Here is a 22,320-nt window from a genome sequence, read left to right on the forward strand (position 1 = left end):
GGTGACTTACATGTAGTAAAAGGGGAGTTCTGGGCCTAGCAAGTAAATTTAGATGCCAGGTCCCTGTGGCAGAAAACTGCGCACACAGGCCCTGCGCTAGCAAGCCTGAGACATGTTGAAAGTCTACTTCCGTGGGTGGCGCAAGCAGCGCTGCAGGCCCACTAGTAGTATTTAATTTACAGGCCCTGGGTATAGAGATACCACTATACAAGGGACTTATAGGTAAGTTAAGTATGCCAATTAGGTACAAGCCAATCATACCAACTTTAGATGGGAGAGCACCTGCACTTTAACACTGGTCAGCAGTGATAAAGTGCTCAGAGTCCTAGAGCCAACAGCGAGAGGTCAGAAAAACCAGGAGGAAGGAAGCAAAAAGACTGGGGATAACCCTGCGTAAGGAAAAAAGTCCAACAGAAACTCTCCTAGAAAAGAGTAGCAATTTGTAATGCCAGAACTAGATATTTTGTAACAAAAATTGAGAATGCCCCACACTCTTCAAAATAAATTTATGACATAGTAAACCACCTAATGGCAATCCCTAGGAACACCAATAGTACCCCACCATCAGAAAAACGTTACAATGTAAAATCCAATGTTTTCCTTGAAAACTTTAACAGCTTCCATCATGCCCTTAGAGGAGACAAAGGGCCCATATTGACAGACCAGTTAACTCAAGGGAAACTGTGCACTTTCCCAGAGATGACGGTTAAAGACACCTCAGAAATTCTTTCACCCTCAGATCAGGGTCACCTATTGATCCAGCCCCTCCAGATATTTTGTTAAAGTGAGATAAATCAATCACACGCACCTTACCAATATTTGTGACTTCTCCCTTAACTCAGGTACTGTACCTGCATCATGGAAACATCCTAAAATAAAGACACTATTGAAAAAGGCATATGCCAATCTACTAATAATTGAAATTTATTGCACAGTCCCCAATTGTCAGGCCCATGTAAGGTTGTGGAAACATTTGTTAATAAAATCTTGGCTTGCTAGTTAGAGGAAAATAACATTCTATACCTCTCCCAAACTGGGTTTAGAGCAGGAAACAGTACTGAGACAGTACTTTTAGTGCCCTCCCAAGAACTAAGGGCTTTCTTAGATAATGAAGAATCTGCGGCTGTCATTCCCTTGGATTTGAGTGTCGCTTTTGACATGATGTCTCATCCTAAACTTTTCAAGAGAGGAATTTCTGAAACACACTAATGTGGCTAGCGACCTTCCTGCAAAAGAGAACCGTTCAAGTTGTTGAAGAAGATAAACAATATTTTCTCCTGGGATTGTGGTGTACCACAAGGGTCTTCTCCCAGCCCCATTTTAACATTTACGTCAGTCATTTGGCTGAGATCAAAAAGTATGGCTTTACTGCAAATTCATATGCAAACGACACCCAAATTATCATGTCTTTCACATCAGACGGACACTGCCTCTGCCCTGTCTGAATCATGAAGTGAACTGGATGGCTGCCAGTACCCTCATATTAAATGGAGGTAAAACATAAGTGCTGGTAGTAGGAAAAAAACCTGCATAGGGGTTAGACCTAATCTGGCCTGTGTGCATGGGCAGTAAACCTGCCCCAAAGGAAGAGGTGAAAAGTCTTGGGATCTGGATTGATGAGTGACTCACCATGGCAACACAAGTGACGGAATGATGACCACCTGTTTTGGCCTTCTTCACAGTCTCAGGAGATTACTGAGGTGGCTGCCAGACTCCACACGTTGAATTCTAGCACAAGGTCTGATCATGTCATGCCTTAACTACTGAAATACCTTATACCTAGGCAGTCCCAAACCAGTCAGTGAAAGGCTGCAAATGATACAAATGTGGCAGTACGCACAGTGCTGAACATCCCCACGTTTCAATCAGTAACAGCTCACAGAACCTCTTTGCACTGGTTCCCGGTGCAAAAGAGAGTAGATTTCAAAGTGCTCTGTTTGGCACCAGAGCAATGCACAACAAAGGAACCACAATGATCCACAATGATCCAAAGCCTTCTGACAAATCATCACCCCTGAGATCTTTACGGTCTTCTACCCCACAACATCTTGCTGTCTCTAGATTCAACAGAGTAAGACCCGGCGGCTGATCTTTTGCCTTCATTGTTCCTAGGCTGTAGAATGCCCTACATTTACAGATAAGGAAGACGGAATCCATACTCTCATTCAGATTTTTTTTTTAAACATTCCTGTTTGAATAACAATATATCTTCACTCCTGTTCTCTGCTCAGTGCTGGGAAGAACTATTTGGGCAACCATGAGCTTTATAAATCCTGGAGTCTAGACTAGACTAGACTGAGTCTACATGAGTTCAAAGAAAAGTTCCCACAATTTGATTGGAAATTCATTGCTGCTTTATACCTAAAAGACTATACAGAGTCTACATGAGTTCAAAGAAAAGTTCCCACAATTTGATTGGAAATTCATGGTTGCTTTATACCTAAAAGTGTTTGAAGCTGTATAACATATTTTTAAGATAGAGATCCATGCAGTCTAAAGACATTTTCCAATACATATTCAAAGTTTTCAACTACGAAACATTGTGATCTCAAGAGCTGGAAACATGTGTGTCTCAATTTCAACCAATACCATGCACTCTACAGGTCGTGAAGCCAAGCATGGTCCATGGTGCTTGGTCGTCCAATAGTTTGGATTATTAGGCATGCAGAGTAGTTATAACATGTTCCTGTCAGTACAGTTAATGCCCCTCTCATCTCTCTAAAAATGAAACTTCACTAGCAGCCTGGTGGAGAGTAGAGATATTACAGCATTTCAGCCAGCATTGCACCAATTAGAAAAGAGAAGCCTTACTGGCTACTTTGTCTCCAAGGGAAAATAAACCAAATGACAAACTAAGAGAAGAGATGCCCAGGCTTGCACAGCAAAATAGGAGCCACATCATGACCCCCCTCACAAGCACAAAAAGCAGCATTGGGTGCATTTTGGAGAAATTAACAGACACATAACATATCAATTATTTGTAAAGCGCATGTTCACTCAGAAGAGTATCTTGGCGCTAAAGAACAGATGTTTATTGTTACCCAACTCAGTGGTACTCATTTTATTGACCTCAGAAGGATTGACTGAGGGGACCCGCCAGGATTTGAACCTCTGACCATGAGGTCAAACACAGGCCCTTACAGAGGACGCATTCAGCCACCAAGCTACCAGGCCATGGATTTGTGCTGTCTACACCAAATTCTTCGATTCAAGCTATCTCCAAGCAGGCTTGAACCAACCCCACTTGCTTTCAGTAACAGGTAGATCCTTTAAACTTCTAGGAAAGGACAGGCCGGTCCTCCCAGAATGAGACAGGGTCTTGAGGCCTTCATGATATGCTAGACTTTGTCCAAGCCTTGATTAGAAAAGCAACATGAAGTCCTAGTCTGATGTCTTTTCCAACTGATATTGCAGAGCTGCTTCCTGATTACAAATGGATAAACCTTACTCTTGAGGGCCATCACTTATAGTAGACTTGTACACTGGTGGAAAGCACAGACAGGCACAACTTTTGACATGTTCCAAAATCCACTGTTTCTCCCAGTCAGCCCTGACTGCATTGCTCTTGGAGTTTTCAAAATTCTAGGGCAGCAAAACTCCTGTGGTCAGAGGAACGTTTATTGTGTGGGAGGCAGTCCAGCCTTTCTGAGCAGGTTCTCTTCAATTCCCAAACAGCCCTTGGTTCACGACAAATGGGAGGTTCCATAGATGAGTCTCAGAAAGAATACTGTAAGAACATTCAAAGCAGATAAACGCAAATTGGAAGCAGATCAGGGGTGAGCTCCCCCGGGATCCAAAAGCTTTAGTTGTGTTCTGTTTCAAAGCATCCACTTAGTAGGTCTACATGGCTTGTCAAAAGAAGCAATCTTAGAGTAACACATCCACAAAAGCAACAATGAGGTAAAACCTCATCTTATGTGGTAATCATTGTGTCCTAATGGAGGACACATCCCATTAGTGTCCATATGCTGCCAGGCATGTAATACATCCTACAAGTCCTTTATAGTTGCAGCACAACTATTTTAGTGCCAGTTATGCAATCTTTGATATGTGTCCCACTAGATCAGCACAGAGGTCTTTGTTTTAAAGCACAACACTCTGAAGGAAGGTTGGATAAGCATTTATGAACAGAGCAATTCTATGATGTAAATAAATTGCATTCTGGATAGTAAAAATTAGAGAAGAAAACAAGAAACAAGCCAAGACTTCCCTAACAGTTCAAAAAGTCCAATCTGTAGATCTTTGTCAACATCCAAAGGAGCAGCGGGGTTATATATTGTGGGTATATTTTTCAGGTAAGTCAGCAAGGCAACTTGCTGTGCTGCACTCTGCTGCATGGTAGAGAGAGGGCAGGAGTGCACCATATCAATCAAGATATGGTGTATTCCTGCTCTCTACTTGCACTGGTGCAGTTTGGCTGCCTAGTGCCATCACAGACACCCTTGCACTATGGTGCAATGGTGCCTGCATTATAGGAAGAAAGGTTTTTGTGCAGGAAAGAAAATGTTCCTCTTTCTACATGTTCTGCACAATAATAGGTGCATGGGACCACACAGGCTTCACCCATAGAATGCCTCCCTGGGACAGAGTAACGCAAGGCAATTTGCACTGCCTTGCATTACTCCATATTTACCAAGCACTGCAGGACCACACAAGGTGGCCTTGCGTGGCTTGGTAAATCTCATCTAGGTGTTCCTCGCCTTTGTATTACCCTGCGTGGCACAGAGCAAAAGAAAACTTTGATAATTATGGCCCTGTTTTTTGGATCATGCCCACATCAAATCTCAACTAAATGCAAAAACAGCAGCCTTAAATATCATTTGTTCCTGCAGAACCTTTCACACCTCAGATGACTTTATCAAAACATCACATTGTCAGCAGGTATTGCAATGTGCTTTCTTTATCAAAGTGCTTTTGCTTCTTCCTGAAGTCAGAAGGGCTAGGAAATATACAATGTACGTTTGGATTGTCTGTTTCATGCTACATTCGTTCAGCTACACTGTTCTATCCTATCTTGTGCTATGAGGAGATTTGAGCACTAAGTAGACTTGTGTGGCTTTGTTTATACATTTCCAGCCATCTTGCAAGCAATGTATTAGCTCCTCCTTCAAACATGTCATCATGTTCTTTCACTGAAAGCTTACGAGCCACGCAGGGCTTCATAAAGTTTCAGCTCTAATCTGTTCTGGTTTCATTAACACACACAACTTCTTATAAAAGAGGCAATAAACCATTCTTCTCTACAATATATCGAAATTCTTGCAGGTCAGCTAACTAACCTACAGTTTACCATTTCTAGGCACAGCTAGGTGCACATCAACACAATTACCTACACTATGTGCTGCACCTAGCAGGTTATGACTTGAGGGACCTTTTGCTGCAGTTTTTCACTCTGCTGACACAACAAAAGAAAAACACATGAAGCACATTCAGTTGTCCAACAAGTGTCATGTCCACAAAGGCGAAAAAAACAGGGATAGGCCGCAACTACATCTGTCCACACATTGTGAATAATTTCACCCTATAGTATTTACAGACATACCCAATGTCTTTCCTCACATGAATTGTGCACCTAAAATCTGAAACAGAAAAGTGGGCGTAAGTGTTCAATTAAGGTGTTCCACCAACATACCCAATTATCTGAAAAAAATAATTTTAAGTTTACTTCTAAAAGCTAGAAGGTGGATCTGATTGCTCAGGCTCAGAAAAAGCATGTTCCATAGTCAGTGGCGCAGAACTGCATACGTTCTGCTTTGCTTTCGGTTGACCTGCAGCAGCTATGCAAGATCAGGAGAGGGCTTTTTTTCGGATCACTTAATAAAGCCTCTAAGGGTGAAAGATTGTAGTTTGGGATGTGTAGAAACATATCATTAGATTTGTCTAAGAAAAAGCATGGTAAAAGAGACTCCATTTACAAAATCTCTGAGATGCAAAGCATGCAAAGTGTGCTAACAATAGTGATAGCAGTTATTGCCACATATTCATGCCATGATCTCTAACTGGCTACGCTTGCTCTAAGCAAAGTTTGTTCACCGTACCTAGACCATTTTCTAACCAAGCAACTTTCAAGGTTAGTGAAGGCAGTAATGCACAAAAGGATACACAGCATCCAACTCTGAACAAAAGGCAGCAAAGAGGCAGCTGACCGCATGCTGTGCAGAACCTTCGAACATGTGCAGCGGGATAGTTGACCACAGGGCCAACCCCTTTGCAGACTGCCAACCCTGAACTGCGCACTGCCTTCAGCTGTGTGCAGCAGAGTGTAGGCCAGGGGGCCTGGCCCGCGGTTAGGCCCTGTGAACCATCGAATGACGCCACCCAACCCCCTCCCCCAGCAGGCTTCCAACCCCATGCAATGCACTGCCTTTGGCAACTCAGTATATTGTATCCTGACCCTCTCTGGGGCGAAAACATATTTATTAATTGGAGGGAGCATACAGGCAGAATTTCAAGCCTTCATAGGTCCCATGGGCCCCATCCCCTGGGGTCCAATTCAACAAAAAATTGGAGGGGGCCTGTTTGCCACCCCTCATGAAGCCCTAATAGACTTGGGGACCACATCCTCATGGGCCGAATTATAAGGGGAGGGATTGTGAGCCCCCCTCCCCAAGCCTTATCAGAAGCAAAAACAATGTGAAGGGGGAGTAGCCCTCCTCCATGAGCCTTCTTGGGGACCTCATCCCCAAGGGCCAGATTTAATAAAAAGGTGGAGGGGGAACACAGCCTCACTCACCTTAATTTAAGCCCCAGGAAGCCCAAGCTCTGGGGCAGAAATTGAAATAAAAGGGGAGGAGACCCAATCCTTCAGGTCTGTACCTTTTTAAAAGATAAGGGAGGTGACATGGCCCCCCTTCCTGAGCCTATTTTTGCACTGGGGACCACATCAATTATAGGTGGATGCTGCAGTGCCCAACCAGGGCACCCACCAAACCAACATGTAGGGGGCTCCAGGCAGAGCCCCAGGACCCAGTCAGCTCCCCGCATTGTGTGGGAGCCAGCATTGCTCCCGCCCAGAGAGAGCAACTGCTTTTTGCATGCTCCTTCTATGCGGGAGCAATATATGTGTTATTTACCTCCCCCATCAGTACAAGAAAGGACACAGAAAAAAAGTCTGCTCCCAGGCAGCAGGAGCATTTTTAAATCTCCTGCTGGCTGGGAGCAGACTAAGGGGGTCATTCTGACCCTGGCGGTCACACCGACCACGGGAGCACCGCCAACAGGCTGGCGGTGCTCCCGAGGGCATTCTGACCGCGGCGGTTCAGCCGCGGTCAGAAAGGGTAAACCGGCGGTCTCCCGCCGGTTTACCGCTGCCCCATTGAATCCTCCATGGCGGCGGAGCGCGCTCCGCCGCCATGGGGATTCAGACACCCCCTATCGCCATCCTGTTCATGCGGGAAACCCGCCATGAACAGGATGGCGGTAGGGGGTGCCGCGGGGCCCCTGGGGGCCCCTGCAGTGCCCATGCCAATTGCATGGGCACTGCAGGGGCCCCCGTAAGAGGGCCCCGCAAAGTATTTCAGTGTCTGCTTTGCAGACACTGAAATACGCGACGGGTGCAACTGCACCCGTCGCACCCCTGCAACTACGCCGGCTCAATTCTGAGCCGGCGTCCTCGTTGCAGGGGCATTTCTGCTGGGCCGGCGGGCGCTCTTTCGGAGAGCGCCCGCCGGCCCAGCGGAAATGTTTAAATGGCCGCCGCGGTCTTTTGACCGCGGTGCGGTCATTTCACGGCGGTACCTTGGCGGACGGCCTCCGCCGTCCGCCAAGGTAAAATCACCCCCTAAGTGTTTGCTTCCATTTGGTGAGAGTGCTCCCACCAGACGGGAGCAAACACATGTTTCCTGCCCGCACTATTGCAGGCAGGGAAGTTACTGTGTCCTGAAGGTGGGCTCCCCAGGACACAGTCACTTAGTGAGCCCCAGAGGATAGGGTCTTCGGGGTCTCTAAAGGCCATATGGCCATTTGTATCACAGCCCCAGATATGTGGCCCCCAGGGCCTTTTTAAGGCTTAGGGAGGGTGCCACACATCCTCTCCTCTTTTGATACATTTTAGACCCTGGAGATGGGGTCCCCAAGGGCTAAATAGGCTCAGGGAAGGGGGCCACACACCTCCTTCCTCAGATAACAACTGGGGCCCTAGGGCATGCGGACCCCGGGGCTTTATTAGGTGCAGGGAGGAGGAAAACACATACCCCTCTCCTTGTATAAAATGCTGGCCACAGGTGATAGGTATCTTGGGGCCTTATTAGGCTTGGGGAGATGTCCATGTGCCCCTCTCACCTTGCGTAATATGTGCTCCAGAGGTCATTCAATACGATTACAGTGAATGACCTCCATAGGCAAACCTGCAATTCCTGAAGTCATTACTAGAGGGCCCTCTCAAGTCAAATGCTAAATCATCAAAATTAATTCACAGAACTAGAGTTCCTCAAGGCGTTACCAGAACTCACTTTTTATTCAGATGCAAAAGCATTGAAATTCTATCATGAAGCTGCAGTTCTACTAGTCATTACTAAGTACCCTCTCAAGTGAAATGGAAAAGCACTGAAATATTTTCATAAAGCTACAGTTCTGCTTGTTTTTAATAGAGGTCCAGCTCAAGTCAGATGGAGCTGCTTCAAGTGACCTGCATCAAGCTGATGGTTGTGGCTTTAATATATACATTTGCATACAAACTTTTGCTTTTGTAATCATTTGTGCTTGTTATATATAGGATTATTTGCACAAGCTGGTTCATAATAATGAGCCAAATGTTCAGATACATTTGCTGATTTTTATATTTTTATTAAAGTTTGTGATTACACCCTACTATGTATAGGAACCTTTTGTTCACTGGTCTGAGCAAGTGTGATTAGATAACTCATTTTCTTGTTTTCTGCAAGCTGACTGCCGGCACTATTGTGGTGGTGGTTTCTATCCACATACACTATGAGAATTCGATCCAAATCCCAGCAGCTAGGCAATGGTTTATAGTGAGGAATCAACATCATAATGTACAATAAGTTTCTTGAGAGTTCTGGGAACAGTTGACGAACCTCTATTATACACAGGGATTATCAGTCTTTGGGAAGTGCAATGCCTATTCTTGAGGAGATATTTTTTAGTTATATATGTTTATATGTGCGATGGAAAAATGCAGTCACTCAAAGTAAAAGCATCCAATGGCTGGAGTGGGCGGGTCTGTAGATCTATTCCTTTTGCAAGGGTGGGAGGGAATATAATTTGAGTGATATGTCAAGAGACCCACAGTGAAAGAGTGTTGGTTGGAAGCCACTATGCCCCTCATTATGCGCCAGGGTCACGGTCGCCGTTAGACCGCCGCCAAAGTGGTGGTCCGACAGCGACATTATGACCATGACGGAGCCGCCACGGATAGGTTGTCACCAGCGGACAGCCTGGAGCTCTTGACGGTTGTAATCCTACAGGGCAGCGCTGTACTGGGGATTACGAGTCCCGTTTCTGCCATCATTTGCATGGCAGTAGCAAAGGCTGGTGGAAAAGGGGTGCCGGGGTAGTTCAGGGGTCCCCATGGACAGCCCCGTCACGCTTTCTCGGGCAGTGGAAAGCACGACAGGTGCTGCTGCACCCGCTGCACTGTCATATTGGCGCCGGCTCCATTAGGCGCCGGCTTCAATGTTAAGGCCCTGTTCACCTCAGGGCCAGCGGGCAGAAATGCTGTGAACTCTTTATTGGGCGGGCTGTGTTCAGGCAGCCTGATGCCAATACGAGTGGCCCACCAAACTCGTAATGTAGGACTATATATGTATTTTTGTATGATTTTTGGAAAATATGAGGCTGACAAAACAGCTAAAGCTGTCTTTCCGCCAGGCCAAAAATAGATCAAATAGATGGGCAACTGTTTTTTTGAGAATTAGGCATAGGTACTCAATTAAATCATGTGGCCTAAAACAGTAAATGGATATTTGTCTCTTGTAATTCAGTAACCATATAATTGTATCACAAATTATTTCAGACTGATAGTCAGTACAAATGGATTGACAACTGGAGGTTAAGGTACACAAGATGGGATTCAGGAGAGCCAGAAACGAAAATGGCATGTGTGTATCTGGACGTCAACGGTCGCTGGAAAACATCATCCTGTGATCAGAATTATTATTCTGTGTGCAAAAAGACTGGTGGTAAGACATTTACATTTAAAACGCACTATGAATTGGTGTTTGCAATCATTTTACCACACCATCTTAAATACCGACTATCATTACCAATGTATGTTAATTTAAAAATTCTAAAAAACTGAAACTTGGATACTGCACTCTTTCTGCATTCTCTCCATATTGCTATTCTTCTGGGGCCAGATGTAGGAAAATTGCAAGTCGCAATTTGCAATGCAGAACGGTGTCTCAGACACCGTCTGCGAGTCGGTATGGGGTCGCAAAGACCCACCTCATTAATATTAATGAGGTGGGTCGCAAATTGCGGCCCCATACCGACTATGGGCACTCGCAAACATGGAGGCCTGCTGTAGTCAGCAGACCTCCATGTTCGTGACTGCTTTTAAATAAAGCAGTTTTTTTTTTTATGTGTAGCCCGTTTTCCTTAAAGGAAAACGAGCTGCACTTAAAAAAAAATCCGAAACCTTTAGTTTCGGTATTTTTTCAGGGCAGGTAGTGGTCCCTTGGACCACTACCTACCCTGAAAAAATATTTTGTGGTCCATTCACAAAGGGGAAGGGGTCCCATGGGGACCCCTTCCAATTTGCGAGTGGGTTACCATCCACTTCAAGTGGATGGTAACTGCGACACCATTTGCGACCGCATATGCGGTCGCAAATGGTATTGCATACCACTGCGAATCGCAAATAGGAAGGGAACACCCCTTCCTATTTGCGATTCGGAAATGCATTTTGCGAGTCGGTCCCGACTCGCAAAATGCATTTCTGCATAGGAAAATGTGATTTGCGACTCGCAAACGGCAATTTTTGCCGTTTGCGACTCGCAAATCCTTTCCTACATCTGGCCCCTGGTGCTTAAAAAGGCTTCCTGAGTTCATCTCTAAGTTGTAAATAAATATTGCATTATATTTGAGATCTGCAGCTTAGCATAACATGCAATAGACATAAATGTACATGTAGGCCAAGGGTCCTCATGATAGTATGGGCTTATGTGCCAGTCCTCACCATTTAGATCTGTTGCAACAGGCCAATGAGTTAAAAGGAAGAATTGTGTCACTAGTCCTTAATATTCTGTATGTTACTGTCACTGGTTCATGTTACCATCCAGTAGTCAGTAATGTGATTACATGTCATAATGCTGTGTATAATTGTACAACACTTCTAATAGGGCTAGGATACTTAGATGAACTGGTCAAGCCACGTATACAGCAAGACATGTATATAGAAACTAACCGATACCTCCTAGAAAGGACCTCAGGTAAACACCTCAGGGTGTAAGCTTTTCAACAACGGAGTAGCCATCTTGAAAGCTGTAGCAGTGTCCAGTTTTACCAAAAGTTTAACAGGAAATTTAAAGACCATCTTTTTTAAAAATAAACTAATTTGCCTCTTCATGTGATACTACACCTTTCTGGTTCTGTCATATTTTTTTCTATGTTCTTTTGTACATGCTTTATGCTAGTATATTGTTGTGTCTGTGGTTTAAAAATGTATGTTTGTGATGGTGCTTATGTTTGAGTGTTCTGGAGTGTGATTGTTGTACTTTAATAATAAATAAAAAATCAGAATGTGCCATAAACTAATAAAATAAGGGTTGACCATAAAGTGGGTGCTTCAGTTGCGGTATATGGTGGAACAAAGTGTTGGCAACAGTAGAGTGCAATCCTTGTCCATGGGTTACTAAACATTGGGATCTTCAGCACTCCTAATGATCCACAGCATATATAACTGTATCAAGACTAACACTTGAACCTTAATTTGAAACTTAGTGTATTATAATATCCTGACTGATGTAATGCTTTATCTTTCATAACATGTTCATACATAACAGTAATCATTTGCGCTGTCATTCTTTGTCAACAGATATTGCCCCTACGGAGCTTCCACAGCACCCTGGAACATGCCCAGAAACAAATGGACGCTCTTGGATTCCTTTCCGTCAATACTGTTATTACTTTGAGACATCTTCAACACAGGGTTGGCATAGGGCATCAATGGAATGCCTAAAACTAGGTGGGTGATTCCAAACTATTCCTCTAATTTAGAGATTGCTAAAGGCTGAATGAAGTGTTAAAAAGCATGTGGTGCAACAACCTGGACTATAGAAAGAGGCAGCAAAAGGAAGGGGTGTGGAGCCTACCACTGTAAGAGGATGTGGAGCGAGCAAAAGATTGGACCACAGACCACTGACAGGACCGACACAGGGATTAGGTGAAACGATGAGCCTGTGGAGTCAGTGAAATGAGGTGAGTAGGGAGTGAACAGAAGAACTAGCATGAGGAGCCAACAGAGCAATTAGGATAGGGAGCCACTGAAAGGATAGAGCTAAGGAGCACATGAAACGTTGGGGCTTTGAAGCCTGAATTGGCATACAGAGGAACTAAAACAATGTAGGTGGAAAGAGAATGATATAACATATACTGGAGGTCAGTGAAAGGATGGACTTGGGGAGCCGATGAAAAAGAAGTGCAGTATGTCTGTAGGTAAGGAGCAAGGGTAAGTATTTGGAGCCAGTGTCATGGTGTAGGAAGAGACTAAGGGCCTCATTCTGACCCTGGCGGACAGCGGAGGCCGTCCGCCAGGGTACCGCCGCTGAATGACCGCACCGCGGTCAAAAGACCGCGGCGGCCATTCAGACATTTCCTCTGGGCCGGCGGGCGCTCTCCAAAAGAGCGCCCGCCGGCCCAGAGGAAATGCCCCTGCAACGAGGACGCCGGCTCAGAATTGAGCCGGCGTAGTTGCAGGGGTGCGACGGGTGCAGTTGCACCCGTCGCGTATTTCAGTGTCTGCTTAGCAGACACTGAAATACTTTTCGGGGCCCTCTTACGGGGGCCCCGCGGCACCCCCTACCGCCATCCTGTTCCTGGCGGGCGAACCGCCAGGAACAGGATAGCGGTAGGGGGTGTCAGAATCCCCCATGGCGGCGCAGCAAGCTGCGCCGCCATGGGGGATTCTAAGGGCAGCGGTAAACCGGCGGGAGACCGCCAGTTTGCCTCTTCTGACCGCAGCCGAACCGCCGCGGTCAGAATGCCCTGCGGGGCACCACCGGCCTGTCGGCGGTGCTCCCGCCGACCCTGGCCCCGGCGGTCTTAGACCGCCGGGGTCAGAATGACCCCCTAAGTGAAATGATGATGGTGTCCTACAACTAGGACACCATCAGATTGCAGACTAAGAAGTGGAAAAAACAGAATTAGAGGATATAGAAGGTCTTCTCCATTGTTGCACCCAGGATCTGGAACTACCTCTCCCTATCCACCAGAACCACCCCAGTGATGCTCCAATTTGAGAAAGAGTTGATGATGCCCTCTTTAAAAACAATTTCATCAGAAATGCATTTAAACTCCACAAACCTCTCTTCTATCTCTCATTGACTTTATGGTTGTCCTGGACCCTTTACAGAGCTCCACAATCCTTGGCTAGATTACTGTTGTAGAAACATACATACATACATACATATATATATATATGCATACATACTTACATAATGCTTATAGGGACCCAGTGAAAGTATAATTAGTAAGCTGGTGAAAGAGATGTCCATATGGGTTTGTAAACATATGTGAGCCAAGCTCCAGTGACAGGATGGAAATAGGGAATGAGAGAAATTATGTACACATGAGATCACTGAAAAGGAGGCCAGAGTGCATCAGTGATAGAAGATCATTATGAGCCAGTGAACAATGGGGTTAGTTAGGTAAGATCATAATTGCATGGGGATAGGAAGAGTAGTATGGGGTTTCAAGGTTTACAAATGTTGAGGAACAAACAGGAGTCTCCTAAACCTGGCAATTTTGTTGTTGAAGAATTAGACTTACTAATCCATTGAAAAATGAACTCCTGTGCAGTTTACAGAGGATCTCCCCACATTACTGTGCAGTGAGGGTGTCTCACTATCACAGTTAATGTGCCTGTAAATATATGGACTAGCTGGGTGTAAGAAATTGAGCTGTTGGTTGAATGGGATGTGGGCTCTGGTCAAGCAGCAACAACAGTCCTTACCAGGATAAGGCACAGGCCAAACTCAAATTAACCTGTGCTCAATCCCCTGGTAGCTTGGCTCAGAGAGGTCAGGCTTAACTTAGAGGCAATGTGTGAAGTATTTGTGCAGCTCTTCAATCAGTAACACAGTGAAAAGATACCACAAAAGGTGCCCACAACAGCAGTAGAAACAGAGTGATTTTTAAGAAATAAAACAAGACCAAAAAAAACTAAACTGGAATTAGTTGAACCGGACATATTAATTTTTTATGATTTCAGTGAAATTGGAGGCAAAAAGCATAAAGCGCCAACTCTGAAAATCTGGTCACACCGGACTGGGACAAAGTCACAAGTTCAGGTCAACTGTGATAGAGCACTGGCCAGCTACAGGGACCCAGTTAGGTCTGCTGAATAAGGTACCTGAAATCCAGGTTGCAGAGCGGAACGGAGCATTGCGTCAATCTGTGTTGAAGAAGCGATGCGCAGCCAAAGCGATGTGTTGATTCTGAAATGTGGGGAGGCTGTGGTCCTGTTGCATCGATATTGAGGAGCCTATCAACGGGCTTGAGAAGTGAAGTCTGGCATCAGGGAAGCGGCTCACAGTCAGTGCAATGCATTACTTCCAAAGAGCTGTGAGGATGCAATGCAATGCAGTGTCTGGAGTCGCTGTTGAGGCTTCCATCCATGAGAGATGTGGTGGCCTGCTATGAGGATGCGTCGTTCAATGGCAGTTCTGAAGGAGAGGCGGGTTGTGGTGGCAACGCGATTCTTTGGGATGGATCCAATAACTGCAGCAACGGAGATGCATCAGTTCTGCCCAGGGTCGTACCGCGCAGCAGAGGAAATGTGTCAGTTCCATTAGATCCACAGAGTCTGGTAAAGCACCTCAAGCTTACTTCCAAGGGTCCAGAGCTGGGGTGGCACCACTTGACAGGGCATACTCACAAATGGCAGTGTCCAGGTGCAGATGTAAGGTTGCTGGAAGTATGTTATGTCCCTTAGGCTTCAGATCAGGAGGCCAGCCAACCGGGTCTTTGAGTCGCTCTGAGTTATGGGTCCAAGAGTTGCAGGTCCAGTCCTTCTAACCTAGACAAGAGGGCAACAAACAGCAAGTCAGCACAGTAAAGCAGAAGTCCAGCAAAGTGCAGTCCAGCAGAGTAGCAACGGCAGGACAGTCCTTCTGGGCAGCGTATCCATAGGTTAAGAAATGTACTGAAGTGGTGGTGTCTAAAGCCCAGTATTTATACCCAGTTGTGTCTTTGAAGTGGGGGAGAATCTTCTAAAGGTATCTCATTTGAAGACCTCTAGCATCCTGCTTTCTCTGTTCTGGCTCCAGACTAACTATAGGGGGTATGCAACCCTTTGTGTGGAGGCAGGACACAGTCTATTCAGGTGTAAATAAGGCTGGGCCCAGCTCCTCCCTCCCATCCTGCCAGTGATAGTCCACCCAGTCACACTAAGCTCCCATTGTCTGTAGCTGTCTAGCAAGAATACACAAAAGCTACTACACCCACTCATGCGACCAGAGACAGGCAGCAGTCTCCAAATGGCTAAGGCAAGAAAATGCCAACTTTTTAAATATGGTATTTTCCGAATTGTAATATAAATAGCGACTTTGCCATAAGTTTGAAAATTACACTTATAGCCCGTAACATGGCCACTCAAATGCTATCCTATGGAATAGATAGGCCTTGCAGTAGTGAAAAATGAATTCAAGTGTTTGGCACTACCAGGATGCATAAACCTCAGAGTACCTCTCCTACTTTTTAAGTACATTTCACCCTGCCCCCTGGGCTGTCCAGGGCCTCCTGTAGGGGTGACATAAGCATTAGAAAGGAAGGTTTGAGCCTGGCAAAAGGTTCACCTCGCCAGGCTGTAATGGCAGGTTAAACTTCACACACAGGCTGTGCAATGGCAGGCCTGAGCCACATTTAAAGGGCTACTTAAGTGGGTGGCACAATCAGTGCTACAGGCCCACTAGTAGCATTTAATACACAGGCCCTGCATACATATAGTAGCACTCTACTAGGGAATTATAAGTAAATTAAATGTGCCTGTTAAGTATAAGCCAATATTAGCATGTTTAGAGGAGAGCAAGCACATGCACTTTAGCACTGGTTAGCAATCGTAAAGGGCTCAAAGTCCTAAGGCCAGCAAAAACAAGGTCAGAAAAAAAGGAGTTGGAAAGCAGAAAGTTGGTGGGAGGACCACCCTAAGGATGACAGGTCTAACACTGGACACACCTGAAACAACAGACATCTGTAACAAACCCACAGCACTAGGCATGTAGGAGAAACTGAATGAAGAAAATGTATGGAATAATTGATTATGCTTTACTTTCTTTGTCCTTTCACACCACAAGAATGCTATGTAGGTTCTTGGAGCCAGATATATCTCGGATCAGTGAACAGGAGTTAAATGCCAGTGATACAAGATTTTAAAGACGCAAACAGCCAGCTGCATTTCAATCTATACATAGATTACCGTATGTAAGGTGGCATCATAGTGGCCCACCCAAGAGCCTCTACCATTTTTCACATAGCTTTTGGCTTGGGTGAGACCAGTGGGGACCCAGGACAATGTGAAATATCTCTCTCTATATCATCCCAAAACAGGTGAATGATTCTGCATGGCCAAACCATGTGGAGGAAATCACCTTCTTTAATCTGTTTCCTGAGGCAGGCAGATATTTGAATTGTATCAGGCAATAGCTAGCAGTGATACCTACCTACTTAGGAGCCATGAGGCAAACACCTAGTCTTTAGCTTCTAAAGGTGCCAGGTCTGCCTCCTATGCCCACCTTATCTTGCCCAATGTGTCAGGAATATTTATGACAAGAGAGCTACACATTCTGGAAATGTTATCTCCCTTCAACAATTGTGGGGGGGTCATCCTTGCTTGAAGTGAACTGAATGCATGTATGCCTTCAATTTTGGCCAAATAGATAGTAAAGGCATAGTAGGCAGCGGTGGATCTGTGAGTATACTAAACATTATTCCTTTTGCATATTTGCAAATGACCTGATCAGATTCAAGGATATTGTAACCACCATAATAGATATCCCAAGTCTGTTCCACCTCCCAAATTGTGAAGGGAATTGATTACCAACCAATGGCATGGTTTGTTCTGTAAGTTTATCCTGTTATCCAATTTGTGCCTCCCATATGTACATAATTACTTTAATTGCTGTGGCTCTTCCAAAGGGGGCTTCTCCCAGTATAGCTAATGAAGCAGGAAAACATCTCCCATTGCCATCATTCCACCTTACATTATGTCAGAAGCAAGACCATAAAGCCATTGAACAATAGTGACTAGGTGAGAAGCATGAGGGAGACATGAAGAGGGGACAAAAGGAGGATGTCTTTTTACAATGGTTAAGTAAGGTAACAATATACTCCATCCAGACTACTAATTCCTTGCTGGCCACCTGGATTTCTAAGTATTGCCGTTTGGATTCCTGACTGGTTTGTTCAGACGTATGACATTTTGCAGCTTTCCCATCTATTGAGAACATCTTTGCTACTAGTAAGGGGAAATAAGGGCATACAGCATAGTCAAGTGCAGAGGCATAAGTACGCCCAGTTAACTAGTCACTCCATATGACCACCTAAACAGGAACAAAGAATAGCACACTTTCTAATTCACTGACAGTACTATGGGGGTGATTCTAATTCTGGCGGGCGGCGGAGGCCGCCCGCCAGAATTCCGCCCCCATAATACCGCTCCGCGGTCAGAAGACCGCGGAGGGTATTATGAGTTTTTCCCTGGGCTGGCGGGCGGTCTCCAAAAGACCGCCCGCCAGCCCAGGGAAAAACTCCCTTCCCACGAGGATGCCGGCTCGTAATCGAGCCGGCGGAGTGGGAAGGTGCGACGGGTGCAGTAGCACCCGTCGCGTATTTCAGTGTCTGCAAGGCAGACACTGAAATACCTTGCGGGGCCCTCTTACGGGGGCCCCTGCCGTGCCCATGCCATTGGCATGGGCACGGCAGGGGCCCCCAGGGGCCCCGCGACCCCCCCTACCGCCATCCTGTTCATGGCGGCTTTCCCGCCATGAACAGGATGGCGGTAGGGGGGGTCAGAATCCCCCATGGCGGCGCAGCAAGCTGCGCCGCCATGGGGGATTCTGAGGGCTGCGGTAAACCGGCGGGAGACCGCCGGTTTACCCTTTCTGACCGCGGCCAAAGCGCCGCGGTCAGAATGCCCTGCGGGGCACCGCCGGCCTGTCGGCGGTCCTCCCGCCGACCCTCGCCCCGGCGGTCGAAGACCGCCGGGGTTAGAATCAGCCCCTATATGTTCAGTCAGATTTGCCTTGAAACCTGATAAGGATCAATCTCTGACAATCCCCCCTGAGAAGCATGTTTGAAGATGTTATGTACATGGGCACTCAACCTGCAAATAGGATACTTTTGTTAGCCCCAAATGTGATACTGCAATTTAATTATATTTTCAATAGTTTTTTGAACTAGGTCAAACAGGAAAGTTGACAGCAGCCACCTCCAACTGGTGTATTTTGTAGCTCAAGAAAGGTAAGAGACGTCCACTCACAAACACCTCTTAACTTCCATACAGACTCTCAACATGATAAAGACATAGGGTCCAAAACAAAATTATTTTGCAGTTGATAGGTAGCACAAACATTTTATCCAATTTAGTGCTTTCTTAGCATTGTCAATATGGTGAGGGCCTATGGGTCACACCTGAGCTGTGTATATGAGCCTGGAAAGTTCAAGCTGAACCCCTGGGACAAATATTTGATTAAACATCTTCAGGTCAATATTCAAGAACGACAGGGATCTATATGTGGAGCAATGTCCGAACTTGTTATTCTCCTTGGGTATCAAGGAGATAATAGTTATTGGCACCTTAGGAGGAAGAGTCTCTCCTGCAATGAGAGCATTTTGCAGTTGGGAGGCTCCAAAATATCAATTTAGGCGAAGTACCCTGCAAAACTAGTATTCTAGTATCTTGGTAGGCCAGAACACATTTTCAGTGAGAAAGCCTGTGCTTTACGCATGACACAAGTAGTAGTCTTTTCTGCTGATAAATGCGTGTTAGGCATTTAGGCACCACCAAGACAATATTTAAGTCAAATGGCAAAGAAATAAGACCCCAAAACAAACTTAGAGCCTGATTTAAAACTCGGTAGACAGGTTACTCCATCAAAACGGTAAAAGATATCCCGTTTGCTAAAATCTAGATCCCATTATCTTCTATGGGATTTAGATTTTGACAGATGGGATTTCCACCACTGTTGTAATGGAATAACCCATCCCCTGAGTTCTAAATCAGGCCCTTAGTTAGAAGAGGAAACTACAACAGGATATACGAATAGTTAGAATAGGATTAAGAGAACCAAGGGTACAATTTTCTATGTTTTGTTTAAGTTAAGAGAAAGTGTCATGAGAACATAATGTTATAAGGTCAATGTTAGTCTGACGACAGCACCAAAAATGGTCATAGGGACCAATCTTGCATGAAAAATGGAAAGCAGTGCAGATATCAGAAGTGTTCTGACTCACAGAGTCTGGAAGGGGAGGTGCAGAGATAGTTACCCTTTCAGGCTGGCACAAATGCTTCCACGTTTTTAGTGTTTGTCTGGGGAGGTTCCAGCCGCAGACCCATGGGATATACAGACCGTTGTTCCCCGGCACCCTCTTATAGCCAAGAGTCTACATTTTGTCAGCTGAAGGATAGCTTTCTCCTGGTTACTATTAAAATTCCCAACCTTCTCAGCAAGACTTTTTAGAAACCTGGTGAACCTAATGTGCTCACTCCACCAGGATTTAACCAAAGACATGGTCAGTCCTCTTCCTGATTGTTATCTGGTACTTCAACAGAGAGGCACTCTCTTCAGGCTTTTCTGTCCCTGAGGCTACAGAGGGCTGGCCAGTATAACCACAGAGCAAGATATTTACCTCAATACCTTTGAAGGGACAGACAGTGGGCAGACATACTCTTCTTTTTCATCTGGTCTCCACCGAGCTTATTTGTCTTTTGAGGTGCTGGTGGTAGAAAACCATTCTCATATCGGAGACAAGATAGTAATTGGTGCTAAATACTCCTCTACTCTAAACAAAATTCCCGTAGTCTACCTTGCCTCTTTTATAATTATTTCTCTTGCCTTGACAGAACCTTTCTGCCACTACAGAGCTCTGAATTTCCACCCAGAGGTTGACAACACTGGTTGACTCTGAAGCCAAGTCTCCACCCTCTGATAAAATGGGCAAGTTGCCTATCTGAGAATAGAGAAGCTTCCAACGTTTCTGACACTATAACACTGATTAGTGCAATCACTGTACTTTGAAAAGTTTTACTTGGTTCTTTCTCAGCCATCTGCTGATCCTGCCCTCTCCCCTTGCCTATATTCCAAATTACCTGCCAATAATTACTCATCCCGCCCTTCCTGCCAGAAGACCTCTTCTATTGTTGTTTGCCAGACAGAGCTTTTAAACCTCATTAATATGATAATTATTACCACTGGGGGAAGGGAGAAACCAGCAGAATGGAATTAAGTAGTAGTTTTGTCAGGGAGGGTTACAAAAATCTTCTTTTACAATAGATTTAACTGAAATGTATGCTTACCTCTGAATTAGATGCATGATAAATATTGTTGATCTCTGTGGCATCTGCATACCCTGACATATAGAAAAAAGAATCACACGAAATCTGGGAAGAACACCTGGCGAACCAAATTCCTAACAACAGTTAAATGTTCTGCGGAAATGTAAGAAAGACATACTGGTTGAGGGAGATGAAAGCCCATTCAAGCAAGAACCACAATCCTTGTCCCTGTGAAGTCCCAAGCAAACCCTAAATTAACCTGTGCTCAACCCTTGGTGGCTTGGCACAGAGCAGTCAGGCTTAATGCAGAGGCAATGTGTAAAGTATTTGTGCAGCACTTGAAACACTTATATAGTGAAAACACACCACAAAAGGATCCCAGAAAATACTTAGAAAAATAGGATCATTTTTAATAAATAGAACAAGACCAAAATAACAAAAAATCAAATATATCGAAACCAGAAATATGCAGGTTTAATGATTTCAGTGAAAATAGCACCAAAAAGTTAAAAGCACCAAATCTGAATATCTTGTTACACCGGACCGGGACAAATTCAAGCAGACCATGATGGAGTGCAGATGAGCTACAGGGACCCAGTAGGCCCGCTGGACAAAGTACCTAAAGCCCTGGTTGTGAAACATTGTGAGCTACCACAGTGAGGATGCGTCACACAGACAGGCAAGGCAATGTGTTGGTTTCAAGGTGCTCTGGAGCTGCGATGTGAGGTCTAGCGTTGTCATTGAGGATTCTGCCAACTACTGCTTTTGATGCGAAGACTGGCATAGTCGAAGTGAGTTGTTGGTCTTGAGGAGCTGTGAGGCTGTGATACGAGATTCTGCATCTTCGTCGAGGCTGCTGTCGATGTGAGGGTCTGCATCAGGAAAGCTTTGCGCAGGTGACAGCTCCTCTGTGGGCTGTGAGGTCAATGCAGAGTTTGTTGCATTTGGAGAAACCCTTGCAGCAGAGGTGATGCTTCATTTTTGCTTGGGATGCGCCACGCAGCAGAGGAGATGCGTTGGTTCTGCTGGATCCAAAGATGGGCTAGCAGAGCACTTTCAAACCTACTTCAACTGGTCCAGGACTGGGATGGCACCTCTTGGCAGGGTATCACTCACAGAGTCCAGGTTCTAGGTTCAAGGTTGTTGGAGCCTTTTGTCCCTGAGGCTCTAGCCAGAAAACTAGCCAAATAGACCTTGGAGTCACTTTGGGGTCCTGGGTTCAACAGATGCCGGTCCAGTCCTTTTCACCCTGGCAAAAGGGCAGCAGGGAAGCAGTCTTTCAGAGCAGCCGTTCAGCAGTGTGTCAGTTCTTTCAGCGTCATAGCAATCTTTCTTCATGGTTGAGTATCCACAGGTCCAGAAGTGTACTGAAGAGTTGGTGCCTGAGGTCCAATATTTATACCTGGTGCCTTTCCCCTGGAAGGTAGTAGAAGCTTCTAGAGGTTTTGCTTTGAGGTCCCCGACATTCTGCCTTCCCTCTCCTGGCTCCAGACTAACTATAGGTGGTATGTAGCCCCGTGTGGAGGTACAACACAGCCTACTAGTCCTGACAGTGATGGCTCATCCAGGCACACCTAAACTCTGAATTATGTATGGATGTCTAGGAGGAATACTCAAAGCTCAACTGTCAGCTACAACCAGTATGTGAC

The 22,320-nt window shown here is 45.5% G+C and overlaps 1 protein-coding gene across 1 annotated transcript in view; it reads left to right on the forward strand.

Annotated features, from left to right (window-relative positions):
• MRC1 (mannose receptor C-type 1) overlaps positions 1 to 22,320 on the forward strand; it is a 705,818-nt gene that overhangs the window by 624,129 nt on the left and 59,369 nt on the right. Inside the window, exons 25-26 of the mRNA XM_069211541.1 lie at positions 9,974 to 10,139; positions 11,996 to 12,145. Of these exons, the coding sequence (XP_069067642.1) occupies positions 9,974 to 10,139; positions 11,996 to 12,145 (316 nt within the window). The remainder of the gene's footprint in view (positions 1 to 9,973; positions 10,140 to 11,995; positions 12,146 to 22,320) is intronic.

Source organism: Pleurodeles waltl, chromosome 10, assembly GCF_031143425.1.
Source record: "Pleurodeles waltl isolate 20211129_DDA chromosome 10, aPleWal1.hap1.20221129, whole genome shotgun sequence".
Taxonomy (NCBI): Eukaryota; Metazoa; Chordata; class Amphibia; order Caudata; family Salamandridae; genus Pleurodeles; species Pleurodeles waltl.